The sequence below is a fragment of the Labeo rohita genome, chromosome 2, assembly GCF_022985175.1.
Source record: "Labeo rohita strain BAU-BD-2019 chromosome 2, IGBB_LRoh.1.0, whole genome shotgun sequence".
Classification (NCBI taxonomy): Eukaryota; Metazoa; Chordata; class Actinopteri; order Cypriniformes; family Cyprinidae; genus Labeo; species Labeo rohita.
Window position 1 is genome coordinate 31,022,214 of NC_066870.1, and position 22,465 is coordinate 31,044,678.

General features: G+C 37.4%; 1 protein-coding gene across 3 annotated transcripts in view; it reads right to left on the reverse strand.

Moving 5' to 3' along the window:
• The window catches only part of zeb1a (zinc finger E-box binding homeobox 1a), a 28,863-nt gene extending 9,132 nt beyond the window's left edge, over nucleotides 1–19,731 (reverse strand). For 2 of the 3 annotated variants that reach the window (XM_051127137.1, XM_051127129.1), the window contains exons 1-7: nucleotides 19,591–19,731; nucleotides 10,032–10,193; nucleotides 9,488–9,535; nucleotides 4,697–4,837; nucleotides 4,410–4,612; nucleotides 4,168–4,273; nucleotides 874–2,507 (exon numbers count right to left, since the gene is read on the reverse strand). In XM_051127137.1, the coding sequence (XP_050983094.1) occupies nucleotides 874–2,507; nucleotides 4,168–4,273; nucleotides 4,410–4,612; nucleotides 4,697–4,837; nucleotides 9,488–9,535; nucleotides 10,032–10,193; nucleotides 19,591–19,648 (2,352 nt within the window). In that variant the 5' untranslated portion in view covers nucleotides 19,649–19,731. Of the gene's footprint in view, nucleotides 1–873; nucleotides 2,508–4,167; nucleotides 4,274–4,409; nucleotides 4,613–4,696; nucleotides 4,838–9,487; nucleotides 9,536–10,031; nucleotides 10,194–17,878; nucleotides 18,145–19,590 lie in introns of those variants that run through there. The other variant, XM_051127145.1, reaches the window with a different exon arrangement.
• Nucleotides 19,732–22,465: the final 2,734 nt, after the last annotated feature.

The following is a 22,465-nucleotide window of genomic DNA, read 5'->3' on the forward strand; positions in this document are numbered from 1 at the left end:
ACTTTGAAATAAAAATATAAATTTAAAAAATTACTATTAAATGGTTGTGTGTACACAGTCTGCATATACACATTATAATGAATATATATATATATATATATATATAAATTAACTATATGTTTATATATGGTTATTCTTTAATGTAAATATTTTATTTAGAATATACAGAATATACCTAACTTTTCAGAGGTTATCATATCTGCTTATTTTATCATGAATTCGGGATAAATAAGTGTAAATTGTGTATCTCTGTTAAAGGGATAGTTCACCCAAAAAATAACAATTTTGTCATTAATTACTTGCCCTCATGTTGATCCAAACTCTTAAGACCTTTGTTGATCTTCAGAACACAAATTAAGATAATTTTGAGGAAATCTGAGAGCTTTCTGACCCTCCATAGACAGCAACGCAACTACCACATTTAAGAAGGTAGTAAGGACATCATTAAAATAGTCCATATGACATCAGTGGTTCAACCATAATGTCATGAAGCTACAAAAATAGTTTTTGTGCACAATAGTATTGCAAACAAGGCTGGTACTGTCATGAACACATGGTGAAGACTGACATGGAAGAAACTGTTGAATAAAGTTGTTATTTTCATTTTCTTTGCGCACAAAAAGTATTCTCATAGCTTTATAAAATATCACATTTTATTGATGTCCTTAACTATCTTTCTGGGCCTTGAACATGGCAGTTGTGTTGCTGTCTGTGCAGGGTCAGAAAACTCTTGGATTTCATCCAAAAAAGACTTATTTCTGAAGATGAACATAGGTCTTATGGATTTGGAACAACATGAGGGTGAGTAATTATTAACAGAATTTTCATTTTTTTCTTGAACTATCCCTCAATTATGACAAATGACAAATTTACCTCTTGGTTCTTTTTCTGGTTGCCTGCAGCCTGGAGCAATATCTTCTTGGAGCGCATCTTCTGGTACCACTTGCTGACCGCCTCTAGTGGTAACTTCACTGTCTTGGCCACCTGAGACAGCTGCTCCTCAGTAGGCTCTGGGTTCTGACTGTAGGCCTTGAGAAGAGGAAGGAGGCGTTCTGCTGCTCCACTCTTATCCTTATCCAGTAAAGAGGAGAGAGAAATAGTTGTGGGCGACCCTTTGGCATCACCATCTTGACTGTCCGAAGGCTTACGTTTGCTCGGGGAGCTGTCGCAAAGCAGACATGTCGCATAGTTATGAAAGTTATCTCCACAGGCGACGCCGCTGTGAACCGTTCCAGAGTGTTCGACTGGCTCAGTTGTCGCTGTTGTTTGTTTCCCTCCTTCTTGATTTTCATCTGTCTGCATCTCTTTGTCCTCTTCACTCTGCTCGATCTTGGACGGAGAGGCTGGTTCGGTTTTGATTTTGATTTCTGGTGGGGCGGTGAGGTTTTGTATTACACATTTATCCTCCAGCGAACCTGTACTTTCTGTTGTCTCAGTTGTGGTGTTCTCTGCTGGAGGAGTGGTTGTTGTCTTATCCGGGGTTGATTTTGTCTCTGTGCTTTGCGTGTTGGAATTAGCAACAGGTATTTGTCGAACAACAAGGCTCTGAGTCCCATCTGCCCGTCTCACCAGCAGCAAAGTTTGCTGGGTGAGCTTTGGTTGTGCCGCCCGAGCTTGAACCAACCTGGCGGCCTGCGCAGGCGTTATTTTGATGATAGATGGCGGTTTGCTGAGGTTTCCTGTTTGGACTGGTTTAATGATGTTTACCTGTGTAGGTTTCGGTGTCCCTGATGTTTGGGTTTCAGTCGAGCTAGAGTGTACCGACTGAAGCTGCACCACGTTTGCCTGTGTAGATTTTGCCTGCGCTATACTGGTTTGCGTCGCTGTGGGTTGCGTTGGGTTCACTTTCACAGCCTTGAGTTGTGATTCCAGCTGTGGGTTGTAGTTGATGATAATTTTGGCATTTCCGTCCTGTCCCACAACTGGCAAAGAGATGGCAGAGATCACCTGCGGCTGCGCCTGCTGTGGCTGCAACACGACCGCTTGCGCCTGCGGCTGCGCTGGCATTTGACCTACGATTTTAGCACTCGTTCCATTTGCATTTGTGCTGGTCAACACCTGCCTGATGACATTACCGTCCATCGCTGCATTCAGCGCGTTTTGTAAGTCACTTAGGTTGATGCTGATTGGCTGGACAAGCCCGACAGTGGGCAGGACCAATGTTTGGACGACGCCTTGCGGAGCCATGACTCCATTGGTAGTGGTGGTGGTGGCGGCTATCGAGGGAGTTGCTGACACAGGTTTGGGTTGCTGTTCGACAGGCTCCTGTTTGATCTGTTTCAGGGGGAGCTGCTCTTGCAGAGGCTTGTTGGTAATGTCCGCCTTCTCCCTTAGAAGGATGTGTGTGGAGCGTGAAACCGTAAGAGCCGTTTTCACTCCAGGTGTGCGAGGCAGGCCGTTGACCGCAGGGGTCACGCTCGCACACTTCTTACTGCTGATGTGAGAGCTGTAGGACCCCGAGTGAGAGAAACGCTTCCGACAATTAGAGCACTCATATGGCTTTTCACCTGGATAAATGGAGATAAAGAAGCTTATCAATTAGAGAAGTGCTTGTAGTTCAAAATTTTGGGGTCAGTGAAGATGTTTCAAATAAATGCTGTTCTTTTGAACTTTCTATTCATCAAAATTCATTTCAGTTTCCAAAAAAAATATTAAGCACTGTTTCAACTGTTTTCAATGTTAAGAGTTTTTCCTTGAGCAGCAAATTTAGCATATTAGAATAATTTATGAAGGATCATGTGACACTGAAGACTGGAGTAATGACTGCTGAAAATTCAGCTCTGCCATTTCAAGGATAAATTCTATTTTAATATAAATTACAATTCAAAACCATTATTTTAAATTGTATAAATATTTCACATTTTTTGTTTTTACTGTATTTTTTTATTTTTTACTGTGAGCGTTAGAGACTTCTTTCAAAACCATTAAAAAAAATCTTACACACCCCCAAATTTTGTATGGTTGTGTATATATTTAATATTAGTATTAATATTAGTTATATTTAATAATAGTATTATATTATATTATAATATATTATGTATTATAATAATATTATATTTAATAATAGTATTTAATATTAGTGCTTAGTGCTTACAAATAAATTAAGGAAAGTTCAAATATCATTTGGTTAAAGCTGATCAAACTTGTTATACTCTTCAAACTTTAACAATAAACCACTGTAAATATAATAATATATTCTTAATATAATTTCACACTGTACATCTGCAAACATTAAGGTTTTTACAGAAGCCTCTTTCCACTTCAAAAATAAAAGGGAAATTTTATATCTGAAAATTATTGTACAATGTAACAAAAAATATGTGAAAATGGACCACAAAACCAGTCATTAGGGTCAATTTTGAGATTTATACATAAATAAGCTTTCGATTGATGTATAGTTTGTTAGGATAGGACAATATTTGGCTGAGATACAACAATTTGAAAATATGGAATCTGAGTGTGCAAAAAAAAAAAAAAAAAATTCCAAATATTAAGAAAATCTCCTTTAAAGTTGTCCAAATGAAGTTCTTAGCAATGCATATTACTGATCTCTACTTAATATCCTAATGATTTTTGGCATAAAACTAAAATCAATCATTTTGACCTATACAGTGGCTATTGCTACAAATATACCTGTGCGACTCATATATATATATATATATATATATATATATAAAATTGGCAAAAAGCAAAACTAATCTTTCTGTAAAACAGGGTTTTATAGCCTGTGGTTACAAAGTGTGTTAAAAATGAAGCCTAACCCAAAGTTAAAAATGGCCTTAAAGGGATAGTTCACCCAAAAATGAAAATTGTCATCATTTACTCACCCTCAAGTTGTACCAAACTTTTATAAGTTTCTTTCCTCTGCTGAACACCAAAGAAGATATTTTGAATAATGTTGGTAACCATATAGTTGCTGGTAGTATGAAAAAAAATACTATGGAAGTGAATGGGGACCAAATAATTTGGTTACAAATATTGTTTAAATTATTATTTTTTTTTGCCTTTAACAGATGAAAGACATACATACAAGTTTGGAACGGCTTGAGGGTGAGTAAATAAGGACAGAATTTTCATTTTTGGATGCACCATCTCTTTAACCTGAGTTTACAAAGTCATTAACTAAAGTTATATCCACTGCCAGAATAATCTCTGTACTTCACTGACCGCTGTGTATGCGTAGGTGCTCCTTCAAGTGATGTTTGTATTTGAAGGCCTTGGAGCATTCTGTACACTTGAACTTTCTGTTTCCGCCCGACTGCGAAATACTCCGCTGAGAAAAGAGCGAGAGACAGGAAAAGGCAATTGTTTGAAAGTGTCTGAGTCAACATGTGACTGTGAACAAAAGCTCTGTGTGATTTCCTCCACAGAGGTGTGAACATCACGAAGGTGTGAGTGCAGCGCTGTACCTGCTCCCGGACGTGTCTGTGCGCGGTCATATGACGGACGAGCTGTGTGCGGTAAGTGAAGGTGTAGCTACAGAGAGAGCAGCAGTAGTTGTCCTCGCTCTTTTCATGGCGTAGTTTAATGTGCTCCTTCAGCGACGTATGACGCTTGTAACCGCGGGAACAGTGCGGACAGGTGTGCAGCTGCGAAAATGCGTCAGGAGTACCTGACAGACAGATGCATAGTTAAATAAACTGTAGAGAAAAAAGCTGATAGCAACCGCAGGAAAGGCAAAAAAAGGTGTGGCTACCGTTCTCATCGTGAACCCCTCGCTCTGGCGTTCTCTGTTGCTCATCTGGGGCATCTGAGTAAATATGCTCTGTTTCCGTCTGCTTTTCCTCACCGGCCACCTCATCATCAGCACCATCTTCCTCATCAGTGACACACTCCTCTTTCAAACACACACAGGCAAATTAGAACACAGGCAAATTTTCTCAGCTTCTGCTCCAGCATGAAATACAGGTGTTGGTCAAAATAATGTAAACACCTGGGAAATAGCCAATGTTTCTATATTTGTCTTTAATCCAGATTCCAACTGCCTTAGAATAGATTCATACAATGACTGAATAGCCTACAATCTGTCAGTTGCTTTAGAGATTGAAGGAGAAAATCTGCTTCTTACTCTTTTCTCCAAATCTGCTCACAGTGGTGATACAATTTTAAAGTCAGGTGACTGTCAGGTTATTTTTGTCTGGTTAGGGAAGAAGCTGAAGTTCATCTTGGTGCTCTAACTGTTCAAGTTTTATGATTATGATATCTTTGTAGGGCCCTATGATTTCTGCAATGAGGAAAACGTGGACGGAATTGCGGAATCCAGTCATAAAAATGGAATTACTGTATAACATGGAATGTCACAGAATTTTGGATATACTATTTTTACTATTTAATACTATTTTTTGGCCTTGTATTCACAGACACTAGTACATATAATGTTTTAATCTAAGTGTAGTGACATACGTTTAATTTACTCATCCAACATTCCATGACATTCCGTGCTGTACAGTAAATTCCATTTTTATGACTGGATTTTTTTAAAATTTATTTATTTATTTATTTATTTATGTATTAATTTATTTCTGCGATTCAGTCTGTGTTTTCCACATCGCTTCATTAACATTTCATGTGAGAAAAACAAAAAAACATCATAATATTTACAAACAGAAACTTAAAGGTTTTTACAGCAACCAGTCAAAATAAAAGATTGGTTTCACTTGCAAAAACTGACAGAAATATATTACTTAATGTAATTATAGTACTAATACTAACATTATAAAAATTATTTTTAATAAATATGATTTACCAGACTTTATTGACCAGACAAAATGTTAACACACAACACAGTAGTTCTGGAAATAAAAAAGAAGGAATTTAAATACAATTGTTGAGAGATGCTTTTGATTATTACAGTTTAATGAAACCATTAAAATGGAATCCAGAAAATAAATGAAAAACAGAATTTGATAAAAAAAAAAAAAAAAAAAAAAAAAAAAAAAAAAAAAAAAAAGTATTTCATAGGGCCTTAATTTTGTTCTCTTAAAACATTGCTGTTAAATTGTCTGTTAAAAGTTTCATGATCTCAATTAATTAGACGCTTTTTGATTAATAAAATATGCATTTACTGAATGAGCACAGTGCTACATCCGAACTGATTGCACTATATTTTATGTATAATATTTTTTTTATTCTTAACTGTTTTGATTTATTTTAAATCAATTTTTAAATCAATTTTTAAACCATTTTAAATGTTCCTTGTTTTTATTGTTGTTCATTTTTATGATTATTTTCATTTCTTTTATGTACGGCACTTTGAATTACCATTGTGTATGAAATGTGCTATATAAATAAACTTGCCTTGCTTTGAAAATGTAATTTAACCATTAAAACTGTCTAGAAAAATGAAAACGCAAAAACGGAGTATGGAAAAAAATAAAACTGATTTCATAGAGCCCTTTGCAATTACAGCTGTCATAGATGTTGGCTTTGTGAAGTTCTCTGTGGTTGTTATTTGTGGTTGTTATTTGTGAACTTCGAGGTGCGGTTACTTTCCTGCAGTAGTTTTATGTTGTTTGGACAGTCCCTACCATTCACTTCCTTTTTTACCCACTATACTTATTGATGAAGTCTGATGAAGTCTTGCTTTGTGTACACAGTCAGAATTGTAATGACTGTGTTGTTCTTAAAACACCAAACAATTGGACTCTTAAGGTTACTGGGACTCCTAATAAAACAGGCTTCCATGATTTCTCCTTTTTGGAAGTCTGATAAGTCACCCATTTCATCTTTGGCTTATACTAAACACTGTTGAACTCAACTTATAATACACTGATATTAGGGATGCACCATATTGGATTTTGCAGATATTCGACATTTGTTAGAATTAAATAAGCAATAATTAAGTTCTTTTATAATGACAGTACATTGAAGCTTTGAAAATAGCTATACATAACTATACCTCAATTGCTGCAATTTTTTTTCCAGAAAAATGCAGTGGTAACCTTAAATTTTTATTTTAAAATTTAACATTTGCAGATGGTCTAAAGCCAAAGAGTTGTAAAAATTCTGAAAATCTTTTAGAGCTCATAATTTGTTTAAAAATGTATTTATATTGACGTAAGCTATAGCTTCTGACCTTTAAATCAAAACATGCTCATGATTTTGTGACATCAGTTACTGTTTTATTTAATCAGAAACAGTCTAATTGTATGTTATTATTTGTGTATTTTACTTTTATTTTATTAGAAGTAGGCCAACAGAGCCCCCTACAGAATTAAAACTTCTTACCAAACGGGCATTAGGACCCAGGGGAGGCTGCCGCTGCTGCGACGGCACGTACTATTACTGTTGACTCTATCACACACCGAACACGTCATTCTGTACGTGCATTCTCCGATTAAATGCAGTGATCCAAAACATTAAATCTAATCACTACTGAGGCATAACTTTGCTTCAAGATTGAGCCACACTGCTGGTGTGATCCAATCGCTAGCACACCCTGAGCATGTTAGTTATTCCTCTTGTCGTCTAGACATATTGGCATTATTTTTCATATCGGGCCGATATTTACATTTAAAGCCATTATCGGCCAATTCCAATATCGGTCCGATAATATTGTGCATTGTGCAATACTTGTTGCCTGTCCAGCCCCCGTATATTTGCCTTTTGGGTTGAAACATGCACGTACCGATATGTAAAAAAAAACAACAACCTGACTGCAGCTTCATTTAGCCTCACACTTTGGGTTTAACCGAAATGGAATAACATACACACACATACACCGAATATGTGGGTTGGATGTAATCTAGCAGTTTTATAAAACTTCAGTATATTTAATTATATTTGACCGGGAAGTGGGCCAGTATGGCCTACGCATGTGTGCTATGGAGGCCCGTAAGGACCAGGTGACGCATTACGAATGAATAACGACCTGAGAGAGAGGAATGAGCTCACACACACCTGATCTAGCCATCCTACCCTAACACACTCTCACAGACATGTCAGTCCAACTATTTTTCCCTTTACCAAAGTAATTTCAAGCTCTTTCCATGACAAGCATGGAAGAAGCCAAGCATTCCCTAGTTCTCAGGAACCTGAGTTTGAAAGTGAAAACTTGTGTTACATCCAAAACTCCCTGTTGTTTTCTGTTCTATGTCTGAATATCCTGTCTTAAGGCAGAATGCAGTACATGACTTATAAAATCAGAACAAATTTTAAAGCACGAGGCATTATACACATGCCGACTTTGTAAACCGTTACAAAACTGGTCTTGTTACACTAAATGACTGAGAATCAACCCTACCAGACATGCAAGTCGTTCCGGACACAAACTCAAGCAGAAACATGTGCATTATTGTTGGGAAGTGAAAACAGCATGTGGTCTAAAAATCAGCTCAAAACATCAAACACATTTGACAACATCTGACTGGATGAAAACAAATCTGCAGACTCTCTGATTTGTAACAATTAGTGTTGACCATCTCAGAGTGCAAATCAGGGCAAAAATCTATGCAAAACTTTTGTAGTGTAGTCCATACTTTATACTGGTAAAACCCTATGAACACAAATACGTTTAAAGGAGAAGTCCACTTCCAGAACAAAAATTTACAAATAATGTACTCACCCCCTTGTCATCCAAGATGTTCATGTCTGTCTGTCTTCAGTCGTGAAGAAGAAAACATTTTTTAAGAAAACATTTCAGGATTTTTCTCCATATAATGGACTGATATAGTGCCCCGGGTTTGAACATTCAAAATGCAGTTTAAATGCGGCTTCAAACGATCCCAAATGTGGTTTTAAACAATCCCAAATGTGGTTTTGAACGATCCCAGCCGAGGAAGAATGGTCTTATCTAGCAAAACAATTATTTTCATTTTAAAAAATACAATTTAAATACTTTTTAATCTCAAACGCTCTACTTGTCTTGCTCTGCCTGAACTCTGTGTATTCTGGCTCAAGAAGGTTAGGGTATGTCGAAAAACTCCAATCGTATTTTCTCCCTCAGCATCAAAAATCATTTCAAAATCATCCTACATCGCTGCAGAAGTACTGACCCAGTCTTTGCAAAGTGAACATGCAAAGAAGATCAAACGCCCATAGCAAAAAATGTAAAACAGCGATATGGGACGATTTTGAAGTTGAGGGAGAACATGAGATGGGGAATTTTCTGACATACCCTAACTGTCATGAACAGTTCAGGCAGAGTGAGACAAGACGAGCGTTTGACAAGTATATAAATAGAATTACTTTTATGAAAATAACAAACCGTCTTTCTCGGCCGGGATCATTTACAACCGCATTTGGGATCGTTTGAAGCCGCATTTAAACTGCATTTTGGAATTTCAAACTCCATAGAAGTCCACTATATTGAAAAAAATCCTGAAATGTTTACCTCAAAAAACATAATTTCTTTACGACTGAAGAAAGACAGACATGAACATCTTGGATGCCAAGGGGGTGAGTAAATTATCTGTGAATTTTTGTCTTGGAAGTGGACTACTTCTTTAAAGAAGTCCACTAAACAATAAGTGCGTTGCACTCAACTGACCTTTGACCCTTATTTCTTGTATTAAAGCATCTGGCCCCAGGCTGCCATCTGTTAAAAGAAAAAAAATTACTTTCAATGTATTGTTTATAAATTAAAATTGGATATGACATAAAATTTTGTCCTAAATTTTGCTTTTGTTTTATGGTTGTTTGCAGGGATTAGAAACAGTTTAAGAGACGAACGTAATAGAAATTATTTCTAATGCTGATTACCATTATTATTTTGTTCTGATCATGAAAGCAAAGCATTTTTATTACAACAAACTTTCAGAAATGCCACTTCCTGTTGCCTCAATCCTGCACTCTTATGAGGGCAAAAGTTCACTTATCTAGTGATGGGTGCGGCGATTGTACTAGATTCTGTACCACAAAAACCATACTGTGGCAATATGTGTTATGCCAAACTTCTGTCATTTTTTTTCTTGCAACTTTGTTTATTACACAAATGATTACATGGCTCAAAGCTTTACAGTTTCTGCTCAGAACTAACTAAAATTGAATACATTAAATGCATTAAGTTAATACTCTTTTACTGTTTTACTCACCATCTTGTGTGCATGTTTCAGAGAGCTGCCTTGCTGCTTTGAGCTGGAATACTGAGGACTTTTGGTCGGGATCGTCAGCAATACTGTCCTCCTCTACAATGTGCAGTTTGTCTTCATCATCTGAATCTGAGGTCGCCTCTGGCACACTGCTAAAACTCCTCACTACATGAGAGACAGAGAGAATGACCTGTTTAGCTTATGATCACAGATGTTCCCAAATTGGGAGATATCCATATTCTTTTTGCACTAATGGCCATGTTTGATTCTATGTTTGCAAACAGAACACTTGTTTGTTCTGTTCAAGCGGTGGCATTTCTGTAATCAGTAACAGCTGTGATTTGTGGCATAACAGAGGGTTCAAACATGTAAACACACACACACTCACATGCAGAAATATGAGCGCACATACAATAAAAGATAGAATCTATGCCCTGAAGACAGGAAGTGAAATTCGGCTAATTTTAGATCAGTTTCCTGCAGCCCAGGAAAGCCTTTTACCTGCTGTATGACATAATCAGAAACAAAAATGGCAAGCAAAAGGACAATTTACAAATGTTTTTATTAGTATGTTATCACACATGCACAGATTTTGACATGGATTCTTTCTCTAAATCTAGAGCCCTAGTTTTTTATAATGTCTTTCAATTGTGAACAAGTATATGAGGTACTGGAAAACTCATCTCTGACGTATGCGTGTGTGCACGCGTCAGGATACAAAGAATACTTCCAGATGTGCATGTCACATTAGTGTTTTTAATACACACCAATTTAAACATGTTTGGTTTCTATGGAGCTCATCCAGTTTCTTCTGCTGGCAGAATTAGAGGATGTCAACAGGAAGTGATGTTAAATGTGATCCGATTATGTAAAAAAAAGTAGTTCCTGTTTAAGGTTTCTGTTCCTTGAAATGACCTGCGCAAAGTCATTTTAGAGACCTGTGCATGCCAGAACTGAAAATTATAAATTTCTGCCATACAGATGGAACCTTCTATGTTCTTACAGATGATTCAAATCGCTGCTAAATATCTGGCCCATCCCGTGGACAGCTGAAATCACAGTATTTAGCTATTTAACAGGTGTGTAGTAATCAGAGATGCTTCTACCCCAATAGAAATACATTTAAATTGCATCTAAATTAATTTCATTCATTGTTCCAGCCACAGGAGCAGTTGTCTCTAAATCAGTACGCTGGATCTTGTCATGAAAAAATGAAGACTAATTCTTCCTAGACTGCTTGAACTTTCATGGTCAAGATATTACCTGTTATCTTGACCATGAAAGTTCAAGCAGTCTAGGAAGAATTAGTCTTCATTTTTTCATGACAAGATCCAGCATACTGATTTAGAGACAACTGCTCATTTTAGTTATTTATCCACCTTTTTCTTCCCGTAAGAGCGGGCAGAGCAATTCATAAATTGTATGGGTCAGGCTTCCGGTCTCATCCGCATCTAGCGCTTTTTAGCTGTACAAAACTTTGCTGCTTGATATCGCAAATTGGTGTGTCTTACCATATTATTTAATATATTAATTCATTATGATCACACTGGTTTGTAGTGCAAACAGTTTTATCATTTAATGCACGTTGTTATTCTTCTCGCTATTTCCATATAGCTGCTAATGAACGAAAAATCTCACCCATAGGCTTACTTCTGTGTTAAAGAAAAAGGTGGATATCATAGTTTTAAGTATTTAATTCACAAAAACACTGTCCATATAAGACACATTACAGCTAATTTCCATCTGTTCTTCACACAAAGCTACTGTATCACAAGCACATGAATTACTGTCATGGCCAAAAATATCAGCACCCTTGCAATTCTGTCAGAAAATGCAACCCTTCTATCAGAAAGTGTTGCAGTTGCAAATGTTTTGGGACTCGCGTGTTTATTATTTTTGTTTGCATTGGAACAACACAAAAAAACTGAGCAGAAAAGTCAAATCTGATACAAATCCACACAGAACCCAAGAAATAACTGGATAAATTTATTGGCACCCTTCTACCACCACCTCTCTACTGAAATTTTGCAAACTGCTCCAGGTCATTCAGATTTGAAGGATGCCTTCTCCCAACTGCTGTTTTGAGATCTCTCCACAGGTGTTCTATGGGATTCAGATCTGGACTCATTGCTGGCCATTTTAGAGCTCTCCAGAGCTTTGTCTGTAACCATTTCTGAGTGCTTTCTGAAGAGTGTTTCAGAAAGGTTTGCTGGAAGACTCAAACCCTCTGGTGGAGACGCAGCTTTCTGACACTGGCCACTACGTTGTGTCCCAAAATTCTTTGGTAATCATCACATTTCATGATACCATTCACACAGTCAAGGCATCCAGTGCCAGAACAGCAAAGCAACCCCAAAACATACTTGAACCTCCACCATATTTGACTGTAGGGACTGTGTTCTTTTCTTTGAAGGCCTCATTTCTTTATCTGTAAACAGTGCCATGATGTCCTTTACCAAAAACCTCTACTTTTGTCTCATCTGCCCACAGCACGTTGTCCCAGAAAGATTGTGGTTTTGCCATAAGTTTTGGAAAACTTGCTTTTTCTATGCCTTTCTTGTCAGCAGTGGTGTCCGCCTGGGTCTCCTACCATAGTGTCCCTTTTCATTCAGATAGTGATGGATAGTGCGAGCTGACACTGTTGTACCCAGTGTCTGCAGATCAGCTTGAATTTGTTTGGAAGTTAATCGTGGTTCTTTATCCACCATTCAAACAATCCTTCGTTGTAATTTTTCATTAATTTTGCTCTTCCATCCACGTCCAGGGAGGTTAGCTACAGTGCCATGGGCTGTAAACCTCTTGATGATATTGCACACAGTGGACACAGGAACATTAAGATCTCTGTAGCCTTGAGATTGCCCATGTTTTTCCACAGTTTTTTCTCTCAAATCCACAGACAACTTTCTTTTCTCCATGCTCAGTGTGACACACAACACAAAGGTTTTGTCAACTTTTTTCCATTTTAACTGGTTGCAAGTGAGATTACTATATTGCCCACACCTGTTACTTGCCATAGGTGTGTCTAAATACAAATTACAGGAGCATCACATGCTTGAAAAGCAATAATTTATTACAATTTTGACAAGGTGCCAATAATTTTGTCCAGTCCATTTTTGAGTTCTGTGTGAAATTTTATCACATTTGACTTTTCTTATCTGTCTTTTTGTGTTGTCGCAGTGCAGACAAAAACAATAAGCATGGGAATACCAAAACATTTGCAATTGGAACATTTTTCTGAGAGTAGTGTTGCATTTTCTGACAGAATTGCAAAGGGGGCCGATATTTTTGGCCATGACTGTATATACTGCTTTTTGTCTCTCTTTTGGAGCCTGACAGCTTCTGGACACCTTATACTTTCATTCTACGACTGTATGGAAAAAAGCAGCATGAACGTTCTTCTGAACATCTCATTTTGTGTTCTACAGAATGAAAGTCATACAGGTTTTGAACAACGTGAGGGTAAGTAAATGATGGCAAGTTGTTTTATAAAGGACACACACTTGTGCCATCTTTATAGGTGTGTTTATAGTGCTGCACCTGAGCGGCAGACAGTGCTGGCAGGTAGAACTGTTCCAGTGTGACCTCATAATCAACACAATCAGGTCACCATGGCAACCTCTATTTCATGTGACATTTCCTGGGATGAGGTGATTTGGCGTGTTATAGAGTGCACCTGCCACCATATGCACATACACACACACACACACACACACACACACACACACACACACAAACTCTTCATGCAAGATAATACAGTTTATAAAATAGAAACACCTGGTATTCTGAAGGATAAGCAACTAAAAACACAGATAAACCACTGAATGCATAGATTGCGTAGAGGAGCATGAACCTTTGAGAATTTGTCTTTATTTATTTTTTTTTTTTAAAGCAAGATATGACACAATGGCCCAAGAAACTTGTCTGTTTATACAGGCAGTTAGTTTTAACTTTCTATTCAGTCAGTTTCCACAAAAATATTAATCAGCACAACTGTTTTCTGTTTTCACTGTTTCACACTGATAATAATCAGCATATTAGAAGGATTTCTGAAGGATCACGTGACACTTAAGCCTGGAGTAATGATGCTGAAAATTCAGCTTTGCAACTGATATCAGATGATTTTTTCAAAAAAATGTATATGCCTTTTTTGCCTCTTAAGTTCAAAAATTCCTTTCAGAATTTATATATATATTAGTGCTGTCAATCAGTTAATCGCATCCAAAATAAAAGAATAAAAAATAAATCAATTTACTTAAATATATACATAATAAATATACACAGTACAAGCACACATTGTGTAAACAAAAACTTTTATATTGGATTTGATTAATCGGGATTTAATTGTTTGACAGCACTAATAAATATATATACAAGATAAAACACTTTTAATTAAATACTGCTCTGTAGAAGATTGGAAGATTTCTGTCTGTCACAAACAACAAATAATTGAAGAAACAAATTCTGTGTGCCATTTGCCAAGAAAATTAAAAATAACTGACTTTCTGTTGGGTTTTGGATTTTTTGCTGTTTTTTTTTGTTTTGTTTTTTTTACCGAATTTCGTACATGTACGAGAACTGTAGTTTAAGTGGCACTTCATTGAAAGTGTGTAGGTGGCGCTATTGAGCCATTTTGCCAAATCTATTTCTAAAACCTAAATCAGACGTACATTTTTGCCACGTCTGACGTGTGTGCAAAGTTTCATGACTTTTTCAAGCATGTTTAGGCCCTCAAAAATGCAATTCATTTTGAAGAGGGTCCTCACACCATGGTGCTTGGGCCCTAATTATGTTAAATGGCTTACTCTTCTTTTTGTGTGTGTGTGTGTTTCACATTCATGCAAACGTATGCACTCAACTGCATAAATGTATTTTATTGTGTATGTTTGTGTACAGTATATAGAGAAAGAGGAATAGATAACAGTCACTATGTCATGTAATGTTGTGTGTGTTTTGGGACATAATCAATTTAGAATATCTTGGGAGCAGCAGTCACCTGAGATGTCTGTTTCTCCCAGCTCTTTTGGTTAATAAGGGCCCTCATGTACACACACTGCATCAGCCACGTGAGACCAATTAAACACACTGCACCATCTACCGGTGCATTTTCTTTCTCTCGTCCATGTAAACTCATTCACCGACATATTTTTGCTTCGTTCGATCACACAGACACATGTCCCTCCCAACCCTCCCCCACCCTAAAAAAAGAAAGAGAAAGGCCCTCCCCTTTACCCTGAGAAACTTTCCCCCTGCCGTACAAAGAGGCGGCAAACCACCGGGAGAGATTAGCATGCAAAAAGAGATGCTCAGCAGTCACAAGCCCCCCCACAAACACCGAGTGAAATGTGAAAAGCTCTTTAATGCCCTCACATATCCCTTTTCCATCAACAGGGAAGTGTGAGAAGAGCTCAGTGCTACAGGTGTTCGTTTTGTCTTTGCTTGTCACATGCATACATGCATTCACACCATACCTTTACAACACATTAACTCACGCATTACAATATACTTGATTGTCATAAATGTAAATTGACATTTAGGGCCTAGGGTATCGTTTAAAAATTTAATTCACCTCACCTCTTAAGACATGTATTAGATATTCTACTTTATCAGAAATATAATAATTCAATATAATTATAATTCAAAATATTTTTGAACAGTGAGATTTTTGTTTTTTAAAAAGTCTTTTCTGCTCACCTAGCCTGCATTTATTTGGTCCAAAGTACAGCAAAAACTGCAAAATTCTGAAATATTTTTACTATTTAACATAACTGTTTTCAATCTGAATATATTTTAAAATGTAATTTATTCCTGTGATTTCAAAGCTGAATTTTTTGCATCATTACACCAGTCACATGATCCTTTAGAAAACATTCTAATATTCTGATTTTCTGCTCAAAAAAACATTTATTATGTTGAAAACAGCTGAGTAGATTTTTTTCAGGTTTGTTTGATGAATAGAAAGAACAGCATTTATCTGAAGTATAAATAAATAAATATATATATATATATATATATATGTAAGAGATTTATATTTCAGATAAATGCTGTTCTTTCCAAGCTTGTGTGTGTGTGTGTATATATATATATATATATATATATGTGTGTGTGTGTGTGTGTGTGTGTGTGTAAGTATATGTATGTATGTATGTGGTATGTGTATATATATATATATATATATATATATATATATATACACACACAAGCTTGGAAAGAACAGCATTTATCTGAAATATAAATCTCTTCCATACACACACACACACATATTTACACTCTACAAACCATTTTTTATATCGCCCTACACCTAAATCAAGCCCTCACAGGAAACTGCACATTTTTACTTTCTCCAAAAAACTCATTCTGTATGATTTATAAGACTTTTGAATTATGGGGACTCTCAGAATGCCCTCATAATTCACCACCTCCTTGTAATACCTACGTAATACCCATGTCATTATACAAATGTGTGTCCTCATATGTCATAAAAACATGCACACTCACACACATACACTCACACACACTTAGCCCTTAAGAAAATAAAATAAGAATATAAAACAGACGACAAATTCCTCAAACAGGAGAATAATCCTGACCTGACAGAAATGATAAATGTTAACATGTGTGGCTTTAAAGGTCAAAGGTTGACTGAGGGTCAGGAAGAACGAGCCAGGGAAAAAAACAAAGTGACCCCATTTAAAACATAACCTTACTGTCTTCTTGTGAAAATACCACAGTTACCAATACCAAAAAACCTCAAAGCAACTACTAAGTGGCTGTCATTTTTTTTCTCTATTTCTTTTTGTATCTCACTTCTGCATGTTAGTATACAATGCAAAATACACACTTGTAATCCCATGTGCTTCCTACCAGCATTCACTCACACAATCTACAAGACTGATAATACACACCCGCACACAGAAACACATGACATCTGATGCTACAGTACTGGTACATATCTCTACAAACATGAGGCTGAGTAACTGAACCAATGAAAACGAGTCTCGAATGCACCGTGTGACCTCATTTCCGTGCTGTAACGCCCTAAGATATTCAGGTCTCGAGAACATGTGAAGAACCAGCGGCGCGAGGAATGAAAATAAAAGTCACGGCAGCATCACCGCTCCTCCTAGTGATGACGTCACACCAGCCGTTCATCACACAATGCATCCGTCCGCGCCAAAAAAAAAAAAAAAAACCCTGCTCGCTGGGTATTCTTATAATATTTAATAAGCATGTCATATCAGACGAAACAACCGGAAGAGACCACAACACGTTTAACCCAGACAAACCTGAGAGAATTTGCTCGGTAGCAACGGACACAGTGAATCAGCGCATATGTAGACCTGAATACTACCTTTGTTTCCGTACAAAGAATATGTGCTGTAAAAGATTACTCTGTATAAAGCAGCTTAAATCGCGTTTATGTATTATAGCACAGTTCCCAAAAATGCCAATGAAAGCACCTATGTAGGTGTTTCATCACCTATCCTACCTGGCTCGTCTCCGACACACGAGAGCAGCCGCCCCGCCCTCACTGCAGCAAATAACGGTCCACACCGCCATTACATAAATACCTTACGGAAAAAACGACCTGTTTGACTTCTGAGCTGTAAAACGACGGAAAGCGGCACTAACAACCACCTTATGCACTATATCTTTCGTTCGCAACCACTTTACGCCTGCTGAAACTGGACTCCTGCGCGAAAATAAAAATATAAACAAAACAACCTGTGTTCTAGCAACGAGCGCACAGCGAAATATCACTCAATATTGGACAAAAGCCAAATAAAAGGTAATCGGTTATCACTGTGAGCGATGCGGACGACAATCAAACACCATCTTCTTTCTCTCTCTACCTGCACAAGTTGCCATTTGCCGTAGCGTGTGCTGGGCGCCTCTCTCTCGCTTCTCTCGGGCAGATCGCGTTTCACACACCGATTCCTTTCCACCGTCTGGGCAATCACTGCTCTGGACACGCGAGGAGGGTGATGAACGGTAAAAGAGGACATTGGCTCGCTCCGTTGTCTCCTCACCGTTCAGGTAAACACGTTGACGGCTCCTGAGCGTGTTACGTCGCAAGCGGATCCGCGCTCGTTGTCACACGCACGCACAGGAAAAGGTAGCACGGTGCTCATAACTGCACGGCGGACTATATTACCGGATTACCGGAAAGGTTATTTAAAGAGAAAGCAACGTCAAATCAGAAGTCGGCAGCATCTGTTCAGTGTTGGACGTGGATGTTTAGATAAAAAGTGGCAATATGTACTTTTAAGATTACTGATGTAAGATAGCATAGATGAATTTGTAGGCAATTTCTCTGCAGACTGTAACACGTTTTGCTCTTATAAGGAAATGGCAAAAGCTATACACTACAAGTCAAAAGTTCTTGTTGTTAAAGAAATCTCTTTTGCTCATCAAGCCTGCATTTATTTGATCCAAATACAGCCAAAGCAGTAAAATTGTGAAATATTTTTTTAGAATGTATTTTATTCCTGATTTGTAATGCTGATTTGCTGCTCAAGAAACATTTATTATTATTATTATTATTATTATTATCATCATCATCATCAATATTTAAAACAGTCATTACTTTTTTTAATGTAGGATTCAATTAATAAAAAGATCCAAAAATCAGCTTTTAAATTTATTTCTTTATTTCTTTATTTATTTGTATACATAAATAACATTTTAAAATATATTCACATAGAAAACAGTTATTTTAAATAATAAAAATATTTCAGAATTTTACTGTTTTTGCCGTATTTTGAATCTACTCAATATAGGCTTGTGAGCAGAAGAGACTTGTTTAAAAAAACATTAAAAATGTTACTTTTGACTGGTATCGTATGTTTAATTATAAAAGAAAAAAGTTTAAATAATATTATCGCAACGTGTTGTTTGCTAAAAAACATTATCTAGTAAATAACATTCAGCTAAAGATGGCTTGCTTTCTGGACGCTCTTAAAGGGACAGTTCACCCAAAAATGAATATTCTGTCTTAGTCACCATTCACTTCTATTACATAGTTTGCAATGAGAGTGAATGGTGACTGGGACTGTCATTTTGCTGAACATTTCCTAGACATGCAGGTTTGAAACAACATGTTAAAAGATAACAATTTTTGGGATGAACTGTCCTTTTAAGTATTTTATTAGACTTGTGATCAAATGTTGACGGCTTTATGGCACCACCAACTGTCAAGAATACCAGCGACGTCATTTGATTGCAATAAAAGTTTATGCTATAGCATTGTATCTATATTCTAGTTTTGAATGAGTTGATTCACTCTACGGTACAAGTTTTTGATCAGACAAACTCTAATTGTGTCTTGAATTTAAGTAGTTTAACGCACACGCAGCCAGTGCGTCCTTCCGTATAACGGTCCGGGCACACTCAGGTATAACGGTGCAGCACACTGGGACAGCCCAGCCCGCTCCCAGAGTACACAACTTCACAAGTCGTCATTAAACTATTCCAAAGATGGAAAAAACAACTGGAGGAATTCAAGAACAACTTTTCTGCCTTTCGTTCTTGGGTGTGCGATCCGATTTCAGCTTGTGGGACTCACCGTTGTTGCGTCGTGGCTGTGTCTGTTTTCTACGCTGGCACCTGGGGCCATCCGCCATGATTTTTGCACTGTGTCTGAACGCTGCCTCGCGGATTGAGCCCCCTCTCCCCCCTCGGTTACCCCCTCCCCATAACAGGCCCCTCTCCGCACCTGGTTTACGACATTCTGCTTTACGACATAACCTTTTTATGCAGTGAGAACACACCTTCTCTGACGCCCCACCCTCTGTGGGCAGCTGTCCACTTCCTTTATATCTGGGGCAACAATCTACATGTGTATTAAGCATTTATTACATTAAGTAGCTAGCAGACGAAAATAGTTTAGAGGGATATTTACGGGGAATTTGGTTATTGTGATATCGGGAGCGCCCCAGACAGGCTGGGAAGTCTGATGACGTAGTTTTAACTCTTTAAATTCAGTTTAAATTCAATTTAGTATATTGAAAGTAGTGCACAGAATTTGTTGTTTTCTGTCTTTCATGAGCAAAGATACTAGGGTTGGTTGGATGCTGTGAGGCAGCAAAACATTACGTGATAAAACCATTTTAAAAGATTATGATAATAGTCAGGATTATTTACGTATCATAAATTATATTAAAATATGATTATCAGGCAAACGTATGGTATAGTGTGGTTCTTATATTTACTGCTGGTTATCCTAGTCCACAGCAAAACCTTGTTCATAAATTCTACTGGGAAATATAGGGTACTAGTTCATCGAAAGCCTAGTTTACTCGGAAGCTGGACTGTGCTGTCCTCTGCTGGAGGAAGTAGTCTAGTGCATGTATGTCATCTCATAATAATTATTACGTAGTATGACACGGTTTAAACTTTTTATGTCATAATAATTTACAAAAGCATGACTTTTTTACCTAAGTGCCAACAATTTGCTTCAATACCTAAGAGTGTTACAAAATACCATAAATTATCATTAATAAAATCAGTATAAAAAATAAATAAATAAATAATTACAGTCGGCAGCCACCGTAAGTGCGCGTGTAATCGTGCACTTACGGTACGGGTACTGAGAGCAGGCAAAATGCATGTTAAGAAGCTGTCAAACCGGCGTTTCCTATATACTTTTTATTCGTATGTTTATAAATACATTACATTAGTCCATAAACGTTTATATTGTATTTTAATTATTCTAAATAATTTGTTAATGTAAAAAAATAATACTATTAATGTGTTTTGTTCCGTTTTTTTTATTTTGATGTTTGTGTGTGTGTGTGTGTGTGTGTGGAGGCTCTCTCTCTCTCACTGACTATATATAGAAGAAGAAAAAGCCGTCACACCGGCGTTTCCTTTTAGTTTATATAATTTTGTGCATAAACGTTTGTATTTGTACATTATTAAAAATAATTTATTAATGTTAATAAACGTTAATATTAGAGTTGAGCCGGATACTCGGCTGAAACGAGTATCCGGCACGGATAAAGCACTTTTGCCGAGTACGAGTATCATACGAGTAATACGAGTCAATATCTGTGCTCGGATTGAATAAAAATTCTCATTGGGTAGTTTACTGTGTCTGCGTTCTGTGATAGGCTAGTCACAGGGCCCCTCCCCTACACACATACTAGAGATGCGCGGATGAGCTTAAACGTCACCGGAATCCGCAGCTCCAAATAAATGATCCGCCCGCCACCCACCCGCACCTGTATTTTTCTCTGATTTAGATAACCGCACCCGACCCGCACCCGATCGTCATTTACAATTATTCTAATTCTTAGTTTTGCATGATGATATGATGAATGTGATGAACACTTATAAGCTTAATCACTCGTGCTTTTAAGCCAAATCCACGCTAAAAAGAATAACGTTAACTGATATCTGGACGTGACGTATTGTTTTCGGTATAATGTACTGATTCAAATTAGTAATCAATAATAATTTTTATTTTAATACTCGGCGTGCCTCTCTTGACATGCTCTCGCGTATGAACAGGCAGCAAATGTGGTGCTGGCGCGGACGGCGCGGGCGCGGGCGCATCAGGCGCATCAGGTGCAATGATAAAACATATTTCAAAGGAAGCCGGCGCTAGGGTCCTTACCGTCTTTGCTGGGTGTTTTGAGCGAATATTTGCATTTATTCACATACGATTTAGTTACAAATGGTGGCCTGTCATGATTTTGGCTAATGCAGGACACTACTGAATGATGCGCATCAGAGGGGATTTAGAAGTGGGTGCGCAGAGCCGACTGATAAAGAAATGGGTATAAGCGGGTTATACACACCACTGCATATTAACCTACTCGAGTATTTAAAACATATGTTAGAAAATACAGTTAATATTTGCGTCATTATTGATTTTTCTCATCCACCCGCGAACCACCCGCAAATAATCAGAATGCAATTTTTTATTACCCGACCCACCCGACCCGCGGATTGTCCGCAGCGCCCGCGGATATAACCGCCATCCGCGCATCACTAACACATACAGATTTATTGTGTTGCTGTGTCCCGCTCTGCTCACACACACACACAGAACACTGAGAAGACAAGAGAACAGCCAGTAGAGTTTTGGTAAACGTGGGGTTTGTTCAGACGTGGTGCTTGGTAAAAGCGACTCGCGTCTCTGCCTGTCGGAGAATTTATTTTTCTTTTTTAAACCGTCAGCTGGCTCTGACCAGTTTTTTTACTTCACGCACTGAGTGTCTGACACTTTCTTTCTGTATTTCATAAATAAATAAATAAATAAAAAAAACACACTGCTCAAGGTTAAAAAAAGAAAGTTATGTTGAAATGAAAACTCTTGTTCATTACATTTTACTTCATAATTGCAACCGCATGTGTTGTATTCATTGTTGCAAAACTTATTCTGTATATAGTTCGTTTGTTATCATGATCAAAACCACTGATCTGAAGCTCAATGC